Source organism: Mirounga leonina, unplaced genomic scaffold (assembly GCF_011800145.1).
Source record: "Mirounga leonina isolate KUSES-001 unplaced genomic scaffold, KU_Mleo_1.0 Mir_114, whole genome shotgun sequence".
Taxonomy (NCBI): domain Eukaryota; kingdom Metazoa; phylum Chordata; class Mammalia; order Carnivora; family Phocidae; genus Mirounga; species Mirounga leonina.
The window spans coordinates 20,967,111-20,986,653 of NW_023270265.1; the positions used below are offsets into that span (position 1 = coordinate 20,967,111).

A 19,543-nucleotide genomic window follows, 5' to 3' on the forward strand; every position below is an offset into this window, starting at 1 on the left:
AGCGTGCCCAGGGGAAATGGAAGGGGAAGTTTGGTGAACTGCCTCTGCCCTAGTTTTTACCAAGAGGACTAAATCAAGAGGGAGAAAGGGCTACGAGGTGAGCATCTAGAGTACCTTTGGAGAAAAATATTTTGTGATTTGTTGCCAATGTTCACACAAGTCTGTTTCCTTAAAGCTGTTAGAAGACCGAAATATAGCTTGTTATGAATTTTGTTGATTAGTCTGGATACCTAACCATCCAACCATCCAACCTCTCTTTCTTTCCTCTATGTGAAAATCAAAAAAAAAAAAGAGAGAGAGAGAAATTATGTTTTGAGTTCTATATAATCTGTATGAACTAATACTAATTAATACTCTTAATACAAATATAATTCTAGAAAACAACTTTTATCTTTTGTTTGACAATTTAATATTTTCCAGATTTCACTTAAATGGCCTGACTGTTTTGTTTTGTCTCATTTTGGTGAAAATCACTGGGCAATTCTTATGCACTGAGGTATTCTAATGATCCAGAGAACCTCAAATTAGGTATGAAATCTCAGGGCTTCCAATCTGCTGAAGGAGTTTCCAGGAGATCTTCATTCTCCTCTGGTACCCATCACCTGGCATGATGGGTCATCAGCATCTACAAGATTTCTTTGTGAAGTATACTCTGTTATTATAGAGCTAGATATAATGAGGAAACTTCTCTTGTTAAATTTACGGTATTAACTAATATTGGTTTATTTTAGACAGTGGCTACAAGCTGCTTCAACTCATCAATGAATAATATTCATGAAATGGAAATACAGCTGAAAGATGTAAGTTCATTTTCTTTTTATTTTTTTAAAGATTTTATTTATTTGAGAGAGTGAGAGCACGAGGAGGAACAGAGGGAGAAGGACAAGCAGACTCCACACTCAGCATGGAGCTCGATGTGGGGCTTGATTTCATGACCCTGCAATCATTACCTGAGCCACCCAGGTGCCCCTCATTTTCCTTTTATTATGTTATGGGAAGAGAGGATTAATTCATTCATTCTTAAATTTCATGGAAATTGATAGAGTTGATGCTGTGACTTGAAAACAGTCTGTTGAGGAGATGGAGAACTGAATGGTTTGAGATCATCTCCCTAGGTTACTACCTATAAGTCTCTTTCTAGACATTCAAGAGGGCCAGTTCCTCTAGTCCTGGTCTCATTAGGTGAGAAAGCCCTAGAAATCATCCAAATAGCTCAATAACGTTCCTTCTTCACCTAAATCTAATTTGCCCAATTATTATATTATTATGGTGTAATTTATAATTTCTTCTCTTTTTGTTTATCCATGCAAGATGTACTCATTCATTTGAAATTCTTCCTTTGGAACCAGGCTATGCTTTCATAGTTTGAAAAGGAAACACATTCTTTGTATACTCAGTACTTCTTTTCTATAGAATCTGTTATGAGGCTATTCTAGATATTTGGTAAGGCTATATTATTTCAAACTTATGTCTTAAATAGATTGATGTGTTTCATTGAGAATTGAATAAATTGAGGACATAGGACTATTATTCACGGTATATTTTTTCAAGTTTTAATATCAGATACACAAAGTATAAAATTCTTGAGTTAATTATTAGGCCAGTGGATAGGTATTTTGATTCCAGAAATATTACTGGTTCTACCCTGCTCTAAGTTGCTCTTAAGATTCCTGTTTTATTTCATCTAGCCAGTGTACCTAGAGGTCTATTTGATCTTCAAAAGAATTTAAATCCGTTGAGTGTCTGTATCGTGATGTACTGCAGTAGGCTTTTCACCTATAGGTAACTAAGATAAAGAAGAAACATAATTTTTAAAGATCTTTCAAAATAAGTTCTTTGTGTTGTATGTTACACTGACCTTTATCATTCTGTATCAGTACCTACCAGATGCACGTAGCTATGAATAATTTATCTACACACCTGCTTTCCCCCTTATTTACTCCAGCCGTGCTGGCTTTCTAGCTATTCCTTCAATACACTGCCTTTTCTTTCTGTTCCCTCTGCTGGTACCCTGTTCCCCCCAGATATCTTCATGACCTGCTTCCTTACTTCGTCGTATAATATTCAGTTGTCACTCTCTTGGGTGGAAGGGGTGGGGGTAGTGGGGCCAGGGCCAGAGTGTTACCTAGCCACCTTTTCTAAAATTATAGCTCCCAGACAATTCCTATTACCTTTTCCTGCTTTTGTAACTTTTCCCCTCATCACATATTACTGTTAAACTTACAATATATTTTGCTCATTTACTTTGTTACATGAGTCTTACATTGGTATATGTTTAATGAGGGAAGGATTTCTGTGGGTTTTTTTTTCACTGCTATATGCCCAGTGTCTAGAACATCTGAATTTTATTAGTACCTGAAAATATATGCTATATATATAATTTTTAGGCTTCTCAGCATCAACTGCTTCAAATATCAGTTAAAGTTATTTTTAGATAATGACAATTCTTTGTATGAAGGTAACTTGGAAATGTTATCCATGTGTACCCAATCTTTTTGTTCTGTTTTATCTTCCAGGCTTACTTAAGGATCACATTGTGCTCCTCTGCTCTGTTTACTTTAGAAAGGCTTTTATTTTATTTTATTTTTTTTTAAATTTTATTTATTTATTTGACAGAGAGAGACACAGCAAGAGAGAGAACACAAGCAGGGGGATTGGGAGAGGGAGAAGCAGGCTTCCCGCGGAGTAGGGAGCCCGATGCGGGGCTCGATCCCAGGACGCTGGGATCATGACCTGAGCCGAAGGCAGACGCTTAACGACTGAGCCACCCAGGCGCCCCTAGAAAGGCTTTTAGATAAGTGGAGTAAAATTTAACCCAGCTCACCTTCAAATGGTCTAGACTGAACAAGGCCTCCCTGACTCTCACATGCATATGAGCCTAGGGGATCTTCATCAAATGCAGATTCTGATTTCGTTGGTTGGGATAGGGCCTGAGATTCTGCATTTCCAATAAGCTCCCTGCTGCTGCTGCATTCACTTACATATTTGAGGAGCAGGGGATGGTTTAGCTCTGGTTGTCTGTGAGCCCGGGAGGAGACTAGGGAGCAGGGAAAGCAACCTGTCACTCCTCTGAGCACAGGCGCTGCCGCATTATCCTGCTTTGAGAGCTTAGCAGTTCCAGTCCCTCACCCTTCCTCCAAGCTCCCACAAAGCTTCCTGGAGCACTTTGCCCACCTGTTTTAAGAATCAGTATTTGCTCTGCTAAAATAATCCCTAAAAACCCATGTTTACCTTTCTTAAGGCCTAGCTGTATCATTCCTTAGCTACCATTTAGGTCTGGCTGACATTTTGAAATAATTACATGGAGTTCGTACTGTAAACACTGTACAGTGTCATTAACTTGCAAACCAGATAGGCTAAGAGGCAGTTGAAATAGGCATTTCCTGCTCTTAATTTTAAAAATCTAATTTTTAAAATAGAATTTAGGGCAGATAAATAATTATTAATTTTTTATTTGGAAAAAAATCAAATTTACAGAAAAGTTATAAGAATGAAAATGGTACATAGAGCACCCATATACTCTTTACTAAAATTCAAACATTGTTAACATTTTGCTCCATTTCACACCTCTCTTTCAGTCCCTACCCTGCCCCTCACACACACATAATATTTTTTTTTCTGAACCATTTGAGAGTGAGTTGCATATATTACGACCCCTTAAACCTATATACTTCAGTATATATTCCTCAGAATGAGATGTTCTCTTACATGACTACAGTACAGATAGCAACTTTATTTTTTTAAAAGATTTTATTTAATTATTTGAAAGAGAGGGGAGGAGAGAGAGCATGATTGGGGGTAGGAGCAGAGGGAGAAGCACAGGGGAGGGAACCTGACAGGGGGCTTGATCCTGAGATCACGACCTGAGCCGAAGGCAGACGCTTAACCGACTGAGCCACCCGGGTGCCCCCAGATAGCAACTCTAATAAATTTAACATGGACGCTATACTTCTATGTAATCTACCATCCATATTCCAGTTTCGTCAATTGACCTACATTTTTTATTCCTCCAGTATAGGCTAACATTCTAACCTGTATTACAGTTTTTGCCCAAGAAACAGAAAATGGATCCCTGTGAAGCCAGGAGGAAGAGCTTTAGTGGCATTTCATAGGACTTCACCTTTGCCCACTTCTGTTCCATATTTTTATCAATAACTTGAGTGGAAATGTTAAATGCATGCTTAACAGATGTGTAAAGGACACAAAGCTGCAAGAGATAATACAATGATGACTCTAAAGATGCAAAACTAATAATCAGCATTATTGATGGCCATCAAATCCATTTATTATTGATACTATTTAGAGAAGAAAGCAAATGCAGAAGTCAGAAGAGGCCTGGAGGAAAGAAATGTTGACTACTTTACTGAAGTAACATCGCCATCACCTGGCCTTTCAGAATATTGCCCCTCAAATCCTCACCCATCCCACAGTTCGGTTTTTCATACTTAAGTAGTATGGACAGGTTCATTTAAAAGAAGAAAATTTCATTACCATCCAGTGTTGACTTGAATTATTTATATTGAATTTTTTCTTAAAGATGGACAAATTTAAAATTCGATATAAAATTCGATATCTTTAGCATCTAACACATATCACAACGCATATTTAGATATGTGCATGCTCTTTGAGTCCTACAACACTACCTCTTTTGGCAACTGAATTTGAGTATATAATACAGAGCAGATGTACATTATCTCCACTTTACAAATGAATGCTTAAGCTCTGCGAGGAGAACTCATGTTATAACTGCCTGACGGGTGCAGAGAGAAAAGTGTGTGGCTAAGTGACTAGAGGGCCCTGGACTAAGTCTTTGATTCCAGAGGCTGCCTCTGTCTCTCTAATCCATTTCTTAGTTCTACAGAAAACAGCCACGGAAAATTCTTTAAGCCCCATGCCTAGATGCTCATGAGTTTGTACGATGCTCATGGAAAGAGCCTACCAAAGGTTAGAGGAACTCTCTAGACTTAAGAGCTTTTGTATAGACAGATCTTTTCAGATTTAAAGCTCAGCCGTTTAGATCTTTAATGGATAGAAATTCTTACCCTGAAAGAAGATGCCTTGATATAGAACCGAAAATGTCTAGTATGTTCCTTACCACTTTTCCCATCTCACCCCTACGATGAGATGCCAGCCTGTGGGGAGGGGAGCCTCTCCTTTTTCAGTATATTTACAACAAATGCAGGGTGATTCAAAAAGAATTGAGCACTTTTGAAAATATATTCCAGTATGTATGTTTTACTTCAGTCCGCTTTGACCAGGCAACTTTTTGTCAAGAACTTTATGTTTGTACCATCCTTTTTTTTTTTTGGCCACCCCCAAAGGATATGAAATTATACGTCCTGGCTGCCTCTTCAACCATTGATGATAATAGATTCCAACAGGTCTGGGATGAATTATGACACAAGGGTACATATTATGCACTTGTGAAAATCATAGAAATAGCTGTGATAGTTCTGTTACAAAGGGGTTTGAAATTCATTTTCATATATTCCTTAGGTCATGAGTGATAGCTTTTTGAGAGTGTTTGCTTCTTTTTGAATCATTCTAAATGGATTGTTCTACTGTGTATAAGGAACTTCTAGATTCTTTCATGCCATTTCCTCCCTTCCCAAATACTCTCAAACTTCAGTTTGTGGCTAAAGACCTGCGTGGGTGCTTGCTGATTCTGGCAACCATGCTTTCTCCGCTCTGTGTCGTCACCATCGTTCATGTTTATCAAGCAGCTACTTGCTATGGAAACATCGAACACATGAATGGAACCATACAAAATCTAAACAAGCCTGGGCCCAGCTGTCCAGGGGCTCGTGATCTAGTTCATATAAGAACTATCATCAGAACACAATCAAGGTCATGAGTGTAAGATGCCAAATAGATTGAATGGACATTAAAATCCCTGTTGGCTTACAAAGGAGAGGGAGCTTGGTGAGGGCACTTAGGGTGAGGAGGCTTGAAAGACAAGCTTGGATGCATTGGAACTTGATGAAGAGGTGGGATTTAAGTGGGCAGATGGTATAGGGAGGAGTTGTAGGGCATTCTGGGCACAGAGGGTGTGTATAGTTGTGTGGACAGCAAGGTGGCAGTGGAGGCCAGAAATGGCCAGGCTGTCACCTGAAGAGATGGGAAGGGACAGACTGCAGACCATTTGAATGTTAGCCTAAGGGAACATAGCTTCAGTTTTAGCAAGTGCTGTCATGAAGCTTTCAAAAATTCTGTTACTAATATAATTAAAACGATGTCGCACTTTGGGGGAACAAGGGAGAGGTTGAACTGAAATTATTAAGAGTAGTTATTTTTCCCTCCAAAATAGAGTGGTCATTGTATTAATTAACTGGAAGCTTTTGGTGATAGCCTGTGTCTCCCCTTACTCTCATAATGGGGAAATCTCCTGCCAAACAGGATTTATCGAGATCCAGCAGTGAGTCATTGCTCAACTAGGCATTCCCGTGGAGGCAGACAGGTCATAGCATGGGTGCCGGGGCCAAGGACTCAAATGAGCTCCCCTACAAATGAGCTTGGCTATCGTGAAGGGGTGTTCATGTCACTATGTGGGCCTCCTTCTAGGATGCTTCGTCCATAACCTTTTCCACGTGTGACATCAGGTTTAGATGTACATGGCCTCTCTACCCAAATGGTCATTGAGACTTACTTCCCCAGCCTATCAAGAACAAAGAGCGAGAAAGGGACAGTCCCATCTCCTTAGACTGAACTTCCAGGTTAGAAAGGAGAGAAGAGTTATAATCTCATTGCCAAGGTGATGCTGTATAAGAATTTCTAGGCTTTTCTCCCCAGCACCACCAGACAGTTGTCTTTTTTGCTAGCTTTTAACCTGAATCTGTGCCCCACTTTCAGTAACAAACTAAGGTAGGGGGCCGGGGGGAAGGTAGTATGCGATTGCTGGAGATACTGTCTGCGTGGGGAGCTCCTGAGCAGAGTTGTGTGTTGGGTGGAAATCTCTGTTTGGAGCAGGGCACATCCAGCTCTGCCACAGAGGCGTTCTAGTTTACGGAGTGTGACATGGACAGACGCAAACCATAGTGTCAGGTGCTCTGAAGGAGCCTGAAGTCAGAAAGGATCTCCGGGTGAGTTGTGAGCCGTGCAGTGGTGGTTTACAGTTCTATATGACCCACGAGAATTTCTTTGTACTGGGAAAGGCTGCATCACTGGAGCTCCCTTATCCATTTTAAGATTTTAGTTTTTTATTTTATTAATGATTTGCTTTCATTTTCGTTTTAAGGCTCTGGAGAAAAATCAGCAGTGGCTTGTGTATGATCAGCAGCGGGAGGCCTATGTAAAAGGACTTTTAGCCAAGATCTTCGAGTTGGAACAGAAATCAGAAACAGCTGCTCATTCACTCCCACAGCAGACAAAAAAGGCTGAATCAGAAGGTACTGGTATAAAAATGTTCTTTTGGGGTAGGCCTGCCTGACATTTTCCAAAAGGAGAGATTTATCAAATTTAGATTTTTATAAATGTGTTAGAAAGTGAATTAAGCAAGTCTTATAACTGAAGTAAGAAAGACCATGTTAGCAAGTCTGTCTTCTCATTGTTTTCTGAAAACGGATAGAGGCACAGGGTAACGGATCTCTGGCAGTTCTGAAGGCACATTAAATTTTCTCCTTCGTGCATGTCCTTCCCCACCTTCAAAGATCTTCTCTAACTTCATTGCTCTTAGAGTTGGCCTCGTCACTGATTATCTTTTTACCCTGTTTCCTTTCAGATGGGGAAATAGGTTCAGCAGTTCTAGGTGATGAGCTAAGAAAAGAAGAGAAACCCCCCATGCAAAGCACTTTTTAAAAGACTGACAGCCCTAACAGGACTGAAGCTTTTAATTTTGAGAAAGGCAGGCAAGGCTCATAATCTTGGAGCTTCACGTTTGAATATTTAAAATGAAGCTAATGCTAAAAAAGAAAATATAAAAAGAATTGGGGACAACATTACTTTACTGTAATGCCTTTATAAGAATATTACGCGTTAAAGATTTTAGTGGTGGGCTAAGTCTAATTTCTTTCTTTGGCAATAGTGTTCTCTGTGTGTGTGTATGTGTTTTATCAAAGTAATATAAGCTCTTGTTAAAGTAATTTAATAGTAGTATAAAAGGGCCTGCCCCTCCTTTCCCAATCTCTCTTTCCCCCTCCCATCAGGGCAGCTGCTTTTAACATTTTTTTTTAATTTTGGTAATTATATATATAAATAATGAGCTTATGTCTCCATTTTTTATTTATCTTCTTTAGACATTAGTTACCTTCCCTTCCCTTCCCATTGAATAGCTATATTACTATTTCCAGTTCTTCTATTTATTAGTTTAACTTCAAATAATGTACCTGAACTCCTTTTTCTTGTTCCATCAAATATCAACTCTATCTCTTGACTCTTCATTTTGTAAGATCTTATTTATAGAAATGTGTTTAGTTTTAGCTTCTCAGGAATATTATTATGTAAAGTGTGTTGTGCCCTGATGTGTTTGTCATAGGTTATCTTCAAGAAGAAAAGCAAAAATATTACAACCATCTTTTGGCGAATGCAAAAAAAGATCTTGAGGTTGAACGACAGACCATAACTCAGTTGAGTTTTGAACTTAGTGAATTTCGAAGAAAATATGAAGAAACCCAAAAAGAAGTTCAAGATTTAAATCAACTGTTGTGTTCCCAAAGAAAGGCAGATGTACAACATCTGGAAGACGATAGGCATAAAACAGAGAAAATACAAAGGCTCAAGGAAGAGAATGATATTGCTAGGGAAAAACTTGAAGAAGAGAAGAAGAGATCTGAAGAGCTCTTATCTCAGGTGAGCCTAACCAGTAAGAGTTTCCATGATTCCGAATTCGAAATTGTCATGGTCCTTAGCAGTGTCAGGGGCTATTTTAACTACTAGGGAACCAGCAAGGAACAAAACCAGTTCCTGCCCTGCCATGGGATTCTTCTTTAGAATGGAAACAGACCATAAGCAAGTACCTAAATAACCAAGTAAATTCAAGAAAATAAAGCAGGGCAGCACGACATGGAGAAATTGGGGGCCAGGGATGGTACTTGGACAAAGGCCTTTTGGCAAGAAGGAACCAGTGAGGTGAGCGACTGGGAATTCCCTCCCGTGGAGAAGCTCATGTACACGCAGGCTTTCCGTGAGAAGGAGGCAGGTGTGTGTGAGAAGCCAGAAGGTATGACACAAAGAGGGGAATCAGTGCTGGCTCCCAGGCTGGCACCTTGATCATGATGATAGTGTGCTCATGTGAATTCACGCAGTACCTTCCGTGTTCTCATTATACTCACCACCTTCTGCAGGCTGTCTGTGTCAGTGACGGTGGAGTTACTAAGTTAGGATGATTAGAATTGCATACTACCTCAGCAGAAACCGTTAATTTAAATCTTTCTGGGCAGCATGGAATATTGGAAAAAACATTATTTGGGGTCCATACCTGGTGTGTAGTTCAGGATGTGTGGCCTTAGGAAAATCAGCTACCTTCTCTAACTTGTAGGTCACTGATGTGTCAAATTAGTAACCACAATCTCTTTTTGCTTCCTGGGGCTTTTGTGAAGGTCAACTGGGAGAATGTGAAAGTGCTTTGTAAAGTCAAGGGCTGGGTAGATGTCAGTCATTGCTACTATTAAAATAGGAAGTAATTTTTAAACATCATCCAAAAGTTGAGAGAGGGTTTAAAAAACAGTCTATAACATTTGCCTTCTTAGTCTTTACCACCCTGGCTTCTGCCTATAAGCGCGAACAGTGATATTTACAAAAGATGAAGCAGAAATGGTTGGGAGTTTTATTCCACCTCTGCGGGCAAGGACGGCAAGGCACTGCCAGCTTTGTTATCCTACTCAGAAATATTAGTGGATGTCAGAACTCCCAGGGAACTGGGTATGTGCATTGCAGAGTTGGGTGCTGTTCATCGAAGTGCAGTCTGTGCCCCAGGGAACACTCAGCCAGGGTGGGACTGCCCAGCGGCTTGAATAGATAGCCATTAAACAAGCTGCTGCAGTGACTCAGCCCAACGAGCAGGTGTGGTCCCAGATAGGGATGTGAGATTTGTGAGCCTCTCCTGCGTCCCAGCTCACGCAATAAAAGATCGGATATGACAGTGTTGGCTCTGTTTACATCTGACAGGTCCAGTTTCTTTACACGTCTCTGCTAAAGCATCAAGAGGAACAAACAAGGGTGGCTCTGCTGGAACAACAGGTACTTATTGGGGTTGCTGCTATATTCCACTGAACTTGTTAGGAAATGGAATGTTTCCTCATGTTTACACTATTCTGTGAAGAACCATTTGAAAATCATGAAATTTTTTTTTTTTTTTAGAGTGGAACCAATTGAGCCAGGGGATCGGGGGTAGGGGCAAAGGGAGAGGGAGAGAGAGAATCTTAAGCAGGCTCCATGACCATGCGCCATGTGGGGCTGAATCTCACAAACCTGAGATCATGACCTGAGCCAAAGTCAAGAGTTGGACGTTTAACCAACTGAGCTAGCCAGGTGCCCCTGAAAGATGTTTTTTAACAAACTTTAACAAAAACAAAAAATTAAGTGACTCTCTGTCTGATAGTCATATATTCCTATCTTTAAGCTAAGCCAGATTCTCTGAGCTGGGATGGCAATTGTTTTGATAGGGTATAGTTGGCCTTAGCAAATTTTATTCTTCCCCGCATGGCTTCTGTAGTCCCTACTCTAGCCTAGCAGGATCTCCCCCAGAGGGCTACCTTATAACTTCAAGTAGAACTCAGAGAGATACCATTTATTCTCAGAATAGAAACCAGAGGTTTTCAGTGTATTCCAAACCAGGGAACAGCCATCTCTTTCCCTTCTTCCCCTTCCCCACAAAGAGGGGGATGGGGAGGAGAAATTCCAACCAGCAACTTCCTAAGCGCCTCCTCACTCACCTATACTTCAAGCATTGGCTTTGCTCCTCAGACAAACCAAAGTCTCAACTGTAGCTTCTTCATTTATCAACATCTCATTGTACTCAGATGAATTCTGGCTGTGAAGGCACAAATGTTTGCTTCTTGTGCTAATAAAAACGTTCAAGCATCTAGTCAAGAGAACGGGACAGGATATATTAACCCGTAATTGTCTTGTCCTGGGCATTTGTTCCAGATGCATGCATGTACATTAGACTTTGAAAATGAAAAACTTGACCGTCAAAATATGCGGCACCAACTGCATGTAATTCTTAAGGAGCTCCGAAAAGCAAGAAATCAAATAACACAGTTGGAATCCTTGGTGAGTCTGGAATGGTTAAACGAAAACTTATTTTCTTCTTTCTCTTGCTGCCATTTTCCCATTGATTTATCAAATCAGTTCCCAAACTAGGAGGATACAGCTTAAGAATGGCTGTTTCTCAAATCAGGCCGAACCCCTGCTTCATCTGAAGCAGCTGCCTTTTGAGCATCAGTTCAGAGCACTGGAAAGAGGGACATTATGTGCCTCTGCATCATGCCAGCCTTAGAGGTACCTGGGATCGTCTCTTCCTGCCCCAGCATGGGGATTCTAGAGGCACGACACAGGGCCTGCCCTGGGGGCGGGGGGGGGGGCGGGTAGGGAGTGCAGTTGTAAATCCTGAACTGAAGCTATGTTTTTCTATTTAAAAAGAAAGAAAGAAATGCCATTTTTAGTCATAATGGATTGTTCCTGTTAAGACACTGTTTTAGGCATATTGAGCTAAACACATAATCTTTTAAAACATAAACCTTTTAAATAGGATTTTTTCTATGAGGATTTTTGACTTACTACTTTCATCTTACTAATAAGCCTTTGGGCCAAACCCCTTGGGATCCGTGTGTGTGTGTGTGTGTGTGTGTGTGTCGCATTAGCACATATCTTATACATGATCCTAGTACTGCAGAATATTTGCAGATGGTGAAATGTTACAAATAGAATTCCTGTTTTGAAAGAGGAAAAAAAAACAGTTGTTAAAAAAGTCATTTGTAGCTTCTTTATGAATAAAAGACAAAATATATTTTGACTCTGTTCTTTAGTACATCATTGATTTTGACCATTTATAATATTTTGAAATTGAAATTTTCATTTCTGTTACTCTTTTTCAAAGTATAGGAAACTAGAGGGTATACAAAAGAATCCATAATTTTTCTGTACTTTTCTTTGTGTCCCTGCTGTCTATCATCTTTAGAGTATGCTCTAAAATATTTATTTTTAAGCTTTATTGACATATTCTAAGTTCCTCAGGAAAAAAAAATGAAAAAGGAAAGTCATTAAGATATTATACAATATTTTCATCATTTCTGTGTGTAACCTGTTTGATCTGCTAAAATTTTTTGCTCCTCTTAATTCTGTTATTTTTTTTTATTGCTGAACTTGCCCCTTTTTTTACAAAACTAACAAATTTTGTCAGCCTTGTACATAGGTCTACCTTTACGTTTGGTTCTAAGTATTTTAATAAAATCTATCCATGTAGACACCCAATCCTAGTACTTCTTGGGTAATTTATAACCACCTCCTATACATTTATTTTTCAGAAGCAGCTTCGTGAGCTTGCCTTCACAGAGCCACTAGTCACTTTCCAAGGAGAGTCTGAAAACAGAGTAAAAGTTGCATCACCAAAAAGTCCCACTGCTGTACTAAATGAAAGCCTGGTGGAGTGTCCCAAGTGCAATATACAGTATCCAGCCACCGAACACCGGGATCTCCTCGTCCACGTTGAATACTGTTCCAAATAGCAATATAATTATTCTTTGTTTTTGTGTCAAAAGGTTCAGTACTGTATCTTATGTCAGCTTGTGGACATTTTGAATTACTTATTTCACCTCTTCTATAAGAAACTGCCTCTCTCCCTTTGAGACTCTGGCATAGGAGTGAATCATTATATTTTGGGGGCTGCTTTGCATTTTCCTTGGCAGCAGCGATACCTCCCTGAGATGGTTCATCTTCAGGCTTCAGTGATCGAATGTGTGAGCTGAGACAGCTGACATTTTGCACTGTTAAAATACTTGATGAGGAAAAGATAGTTCAGGTGATTGCTCGTGGGTTAAATCTGTTGTACCAGCAAGCAAATATTTTACGTTTTGTAGATTTTTAAAAATCAAAGTTAACTAACCAAGGATCTTACTGTGTTGGCTTTCGTTATCCAAGCTTTGTAAACCTACAATTCCGATTTTCATGGCCATTGTTATAAGGTGGTAATACTTTCTATATTTTTCCCTTTCTTTTATAGGGCGGTTTTTAGAAAAGTTGGAAGTTTTCTTGATCTTTTTTGCTGCTTACTGTTGAAACCGAGCTGTGTTCTAAGCACGAAGCAGATTCTGCTTAAGGAATACTCAGTGGCCACACAGTGTTCTCTTTCATACTAACCGGCTATAACTTTAACTTGAGTTTCATTAGCACATGTTGGTCAGTTAAAGATGTTAAAATGAATTTTAGCAAAACCATCTAGCCCTCTCATTTGATTAGCAGGTATTTTATTTATTTATTTTTGGCACTCTTAAAGTTGGGCAGTGTAATGAGCAGATATTTGCTTATCTGAATATATATTTTTATACATGTGTGTGTAAACCCCCAATTTTTTTATTTCTTCAGGTTTTCTAAAATGCTGAACACTGGGCTACTGTTAGTAATATAAAGGAGAAAAAAATAAAATTATTTAATAAGTTTGAATATGTCTAGTGTCTATCTGCGTAGATAGGTATTCTCAGATTTCTATCCTGAGGTGTGCCCATGTAAGGACTCACTTACAGTGTAAAATGATAAGGTAAAGAGCCATTGGAAGCAAAAAGTACATGAGGCTCAGAAAGGTTAAGCGAAATCCCCACAATCATTTAAAAAGGAAACATACACATTCTTGGGTTTCAAACTCCTAAGTCAGCTCCAAAGCCAGTCTTCACTCTACCCTGCCAGAAAACCCTTGTGAATTCTCCAAACTCATATACTTAGGTGATATTATAACCGGAGTAGTGGAATGTTCCTTAAGTCAGAGAGGACAACAACAGAACACACCAATTGATCCCTTCCGTCCCTCTGGTCTGCGAAGTTCTGCCTCATCAAGCCGCTCCTCCACCTGGATCCTTCCATGCATCCCTGCTATGCTAGTTCTCCAACATCTCTAATCTCATTCTCCAAATACTTGTTAAATGCCAACTACGTGCAAGTCCCTGGGCTAGGTATGAGTGACACAGTGATAATGAAATGCAGCCCCATCTTCATCCTCTAGTAGAGAAGGCCAATATCTAACAGATAAGTATAACACATTTTAGGAGGTGCTATAATCAAGGTATATGGAGGGTACAGAAAGTGCCTTATTCTAATGAAGACTAAAGGTCTTACTCTCGAAAGATGCAAACCTTATACTAAGATAAAAGTAGGAAATAGAGTAAAACAAGACTAAGAAGTAAAATGGAGTTACTCCTAAGGGTAGCCCCCCAAGGCAGGCCATGGAGTGCTTCTGAGAGGTGAGCCTGGTGCTGAGCACAGGGAAACGGTCCTGCACGCCGTTCACATGGTTCACACATACAGCTCGCCTTCAAGGGAAACACCACTACAGCCATCCTGGGGCTGAGGCTGTGAAGAGATTTCTCCCGTGTGCCTTCACGGAGAAGAAACCATAGAAGGGAGAGGTCCAGAGCCTCAGCTTAGCCTTACCCTGAGCACAGCAGTCGGGTCCACTCTACTGGTTTCTCACCGCGTTCTTCCGCGGGGGGGAATAATGTCCCATCCAGAGGCGAGTCCAGAATCCGCGAGGGCAGGCAATGTCACACTCTCGCAATACGTAGCTTGCTGCTGCCCTTGCTTATCCCAGAGCACATTTTAGAGTCAGGGGAGCCAACTCAAAGGCTCGCTCGGACCGGAGCTGGGTGGCGGGAGGCCGCCGGCCAGCTGGACACCGTGGAGGCTGGAACATGGTGCCTTTACCTAAAGGAGGTGCAGCGGCTCGGCCCCAGCCGGGGTCCTATGCCCACGAGTCGCGTGCAGCCGATCTGTCAGATTTTCCAAGAGAAATCTCGAATATTTAAATGTGAAATCCTCCATTTTTAATTTTTTTTAATTTTTTTTTTTTAAGATTTTATTTATTTATTTGAGACAGAGAGAATGAGAGAGAGCATGAGAGGGAGGAGGGTCAGAGGGAGAAGCAGACTCCCTGCCGAGCAGGGAGCCCGATGCGGGACTCGATCCCGGGACTCCAGGATCATGACCTGAGCGGAAGGCAGTCGCTTAACCAACTGAGCCACCCAGGCGCCCTCCTCCATTTTTTAAGTGTTGGAAAATTAAAAACAACACTGCGTAGGCCATGCTTCCCAGCTCTAACTTTTGTTAGAGCATCCGAATGGGGCAACAGCTGCGGAGGCCAGCTCAGCCTGAGGCCAGCAGTGAGCTAAGGCCGGCTCTCGGTCCTGCCTGCTTTCTTGGGACTGAGGTCCCCCTGAGTCCAGCTCAATCACACAGGCACTGTCCAAGGGACACAGTGAATGCGGCCCTCCCTGACCCGTCCCTTCCACCTGCCATCTGGCTTTCTTTTTGTGGCTACACTTCCCAAACAGAACCGGCTGGCTGCCAGCATGTCATTGCTACCCTCTGCTTCCCAAACCTGACAACGGAGGGAATCTGCCGGCTGGAAGGGAACTATGAGATCATCTACTTGAGCAGTTTCTGGTCTGGAAAATCACCTCCACCCTTGGAGCATGTTGAAAATGTTGATTTCTTGGCGTCCCCTAAATCTCCTAAATCAGAATGTCTGGGGGTGGGGAGCATGGGATGTGCATTATCAACAAGCTCTGCAGGGCAATCTGGTGTTTCACTCAAGGCTGAGAACTGCTCATCTAGTCAAACCTTGACTTTCTGATGAAACAGAGTCCCAGAGAGGGGGGGTGACTTAGTGGGTTGGCAAGAAAGCGACAGAGACCCAGGCTTTCAAAGGCAGTGGTCGTGAGAGCCCCTACCACTTTGGCTCGTGTGCCATGATTCCAGAGAAATTACCCTTGCCAAGATCCTCAATGCTCTGTCTTCCTAAGGCAAATCCAGTGGTTTGTTGGCCTGGGTGTCTTTATTTCTCCTTATCCTCTGTGCTGTGCTCTCTGCCTTGAATCTAATGATACACTGGCTTTGGACAGTTAAATGGGAAATACTAGCAAGACATGCAAGTGGACCACAGTGGTGGCATCCAAACAAAGGTGAAAGGCCAGGAATTTGCATAAAATCAGAAGAGATGAAGAAAGGATCAAAGAAGACAGCTCTGGAGAGCATCCTGCGGTCCAGAAGTAGGCAGGAGCGCTCAGAGAGAATCTAATTAACGTTGCATCTTCCAAACCAAGCAACCAGTGGAAGAACAGCATGCCCCCTAGAGAATGAGTTAGCATCTGACAATAACCTTCACCTTCTTGCCTACCAGACTCAGTATATTGATTTAACCCCAGGATTGGCACACCTTCCACTACAATGATTTAACAGGTATTTACAGGTAAGTCTCCTGAAGAAATCATCCTCATTTCAGAGGACGTACCAGGCACTGACCTCCTAATTTGATTCAGGAAACATTTAGCCCGTCTGCAACGGGTGAGGTGCCGTGCAAGACACCAGAGGTAGAGAGAAGAGTATGGTAGGGCCCACGGTTAGCAGAGCCAAGGTGATCGACGCAGATCAGTGACGGCACAGTAAGGTCAGTCACCCCACCACTGAGCGAGGAGAGGCTTTCTGAAGGAGGTGATGACTGAGCTAGGTTTAAGAAAACAAATAAGATTCAAGTTTTAATGGTGTTTGTTCCCGGACCGATGTCCAAAGTGAATCATTAAGCAGAACTTAAAGCAGAACTTAAACAGTTCTCTTAAACGGCCTGTGTTATATGGGTCACTTTCTGATGACAAAGGGTGCGGGTGTAGAGGAAGGGCAGGAGCGTGGATCCAGATCCTGACGCAGTGAAAGGCGTTCCTTCGTATCCTCCTAACTAGCTTGTAGCCGCAAAGATACAGAGAGCAGACTGTTTTGAATGCTAAAATACCAAAGGAGATAATAAAAAATAGAGGTTTATTTTATTTATTTTCAAGATTTTATTTATTTATTTATCAGAGAGAGAGAGAGAGAGAGCACAAGCAGGGGGAGCGGCAGGCAGAGGAGAAACAGGCTCCCCGCTGAGCAAAGAGCCCGACGCGGGACTCGATCCCAGGACCCCAGGATCACGACCCGAGCTGAAGGCAGATGCTTAACCGACTGAGCCACCCAGGTGTCCCTAAATGGAGGTTTTAATGAAGGAGAAGAGAAAGGTCAGCTTTGCTGGTTTGATTCACAGCCACTGCAGACAGCAGCCATGCCACCTTGCATAGACTATGAAGGTGTGCGTTTCACTTGATTTTTATAAGGTGGAAGTAAGCAGAGGGGGAGCTGATACTGGAGAATGAAGAAAAGCTTCCAGAGTATATTATTTTCAATATAAATGTAACAATCGCTCACATTCGCACATATGCAATAGTAAAAATACCCTTCTCTTGAAAGAGTGAGTTTTATGGAAATGATTCTGTTTACTGGAGATCAGAAAAGAAGCATCTCAAAATTTAAATTTTATTTTGTTTTACTTCCTTGGCAATGTCAAGGAAGTGTGTTACTCTGGAAAGAGCCCTGAAATGGGAACCACCAGACCTGGATTGAAAATCTGGCTCTGACTTGGAGCAAGTCCTTAAGCCCCCTCAGCCTGAGTTTCCTGCACGCTTCGTTAGGAATCTCAGCGCCTGCCCCAGCTCTCTTCCTAGGATGTCATCGAAACCAAAGGCCAATTTATTTTGGAATCCTGTGTATTAAGCATATTAAGTGTCCCAAGCAATATGTTAAAAACTTCATATGTGTCCTGTCATTTTGTCCTCACGGTAACACTATATATGTGGGAGTTTCTATAATCGCTTCATTATATAGATGGGGAAGCTATGGTTTAGGGAGCTTAAGTCACTTGTCCAAGGTCACACAGCAATGAGAGTGGCAGGGCCAGTACTTGAACCCTATAATAGGGTTCTTACCCCCCTACATAATGCTGCCATTCCTCTATCATCTTAAAGCCAGAAAATGTATGTGAAAGCACATCACAGATGGAGAAATACTGTCCAGGATTATTTTTCTTTTTCAGCAATGATTCTAGTGTGGACAGGGATGAAGAAAGTGACATTCCCTACCCACACCCCCTCCCCCCAGAGCCTCCATTCCTTTTACTCCTCCATTATAACCAACTCCTCATCTTCATTTGCCACTCACATCAGTGCAGATGCTTTTGGATGCAAATACAGGTTTCCCCCACTATCCAAGAGTAGAGCGGTCCTATGAAACCTTTCCTAAGCCAAAATGGTGTAAAGTGAAGAAGCAGTTACCATTAATTTATATGGAAAAAATTTTTGAGCATTCTTAGACCCAAGAAATAATCTTTCTTAGATGTTTCTGACACCTTAGGACACATCTTGCTAATGGTGCACAAAATAAATTGAGACAAAGCACAGTTGTTCCCAGACACAAAAGTTTGACACGCTGATGCTGAGATGCTGAATGTAGTTTCAGAGAAAGGAGCTTGGCAGTGACACTCTCGCTGCCCAGGGGGCGCATTGCCTCTATAATGGCTTTCTTTCAGTCACCAAAAACAGGTACTAATGCTGGTCTTTCGTGAAAGCAAAGTGGCTGTAACATGAACTTTCAAAAAGCAGGGGATATTTCTAACAAAAGGCTGACACCATTGGGACATTTGTTGTTTGTTTAAAAAGAAGTATGGACTCAGACAATCCCAGTTTCACAATATTAAGGCTCTGGCCTGTCATCTTGATAATTCCTTTGGTCTCATCCTCATGCTCACAAAATGGCTACTGCAGTTCCAAACACCGCAGTCTAATGAGTCATTTTTTCAAAAACCAAGAAGCAGATAGCTAGCCTGGGTAATGAATGAGTACTCCTATATGCCTATCCCCTTTTTCCAATAAAAGGAGGTGTATTAGAAAGGAAAATATTCATCCAGAAACTGCACAGGACACTTTCCTACCTCCCATTGACTAGCACGGGATTACGTAGTGTATTAGAATGGGTTGGGCTAAGCTTTGGTATTTGTTAAATAGACCCTGAAGAAATCTCAGTGGCTTAACACAATACAGGTTTATTTCTTGTTCTCCTCACAATTTTTGTGAGCTGGTGGCCCTCCTTTATCTTGTAGCTATACCCCTGGGGCCATGAGACCACTAAGGTCACCGTAGCAGGGAAAGAGGGAGAAAGGTGAGGGCACTGGCTCTTGATTGCATAAAACTGTGACAGACTCTGTTCACATCCCTGTTGGTTGCACTCAGTCTGGTGGCCCACCTCTTGCAAGGTGGCTGGGAAGGACAATCAGCCCCACAAAGGAAACCATGTGAAGAACACATAACACTGCGTTCCACTGAAGGCCACCCCAGATGTCAGAGAAGGAGGGGCTTGGGACAGCTGCTGGGTGGGAATCTGCCACCAGGTTTCATGTCCATCTGTTCCCTCCCCAGGCCGGGAGGTCTGGTTAAAGACACAACAGGGAATGTTCTTTGGGCTTCCATGATTCTTATGACCTCTCTCTTTCATTGCTTTTTCTCTCAGTATTATGATAATCTTTTACTTGGCCTGTTACTCT

At 41.6% G+C, this 19,543-nt stretch overlaps 1 protein-coding gene across 1 annotated transcript in view; it reads left to right on the forward strand.

Annotated features, from left to right (window-relative positions):
- CEP55 (centrosomal protein 55) overlaps positions 1-13,596 on the forward strand; it is a 42,671-nt gene extending 29,075 nt beyond the window's left edge. The window contains exons 4-9 of the mRNA XM_035025254.1: positions 732-800; positions 7,235-7,385; positions 8,471-8,784; positions 10,102-10,173; positions 11,083-11,208; positions 12,462-13,596. Of these exons, the coding sequence (XP_034881145.1) occupies positions 732-800; positions 7,235-7,385; positions 8,471-8,784; positions 10,102-10,173; positions 11,083-11,208; positions 12,462-12,662 (933 nt within the window). The 3' untranslated portion in view covers positions 12,663-13,596. The remainder of the gene's footprint in view (positions 1-731; positions 801-7,234; positions 7,386-8,470; positions 8,785-10,101; positions 10,174-11,082; positions 11,209-12,461) is intronic.
- Positions 13,597-19,543: the final 5,947 nt, after the last annotated feature.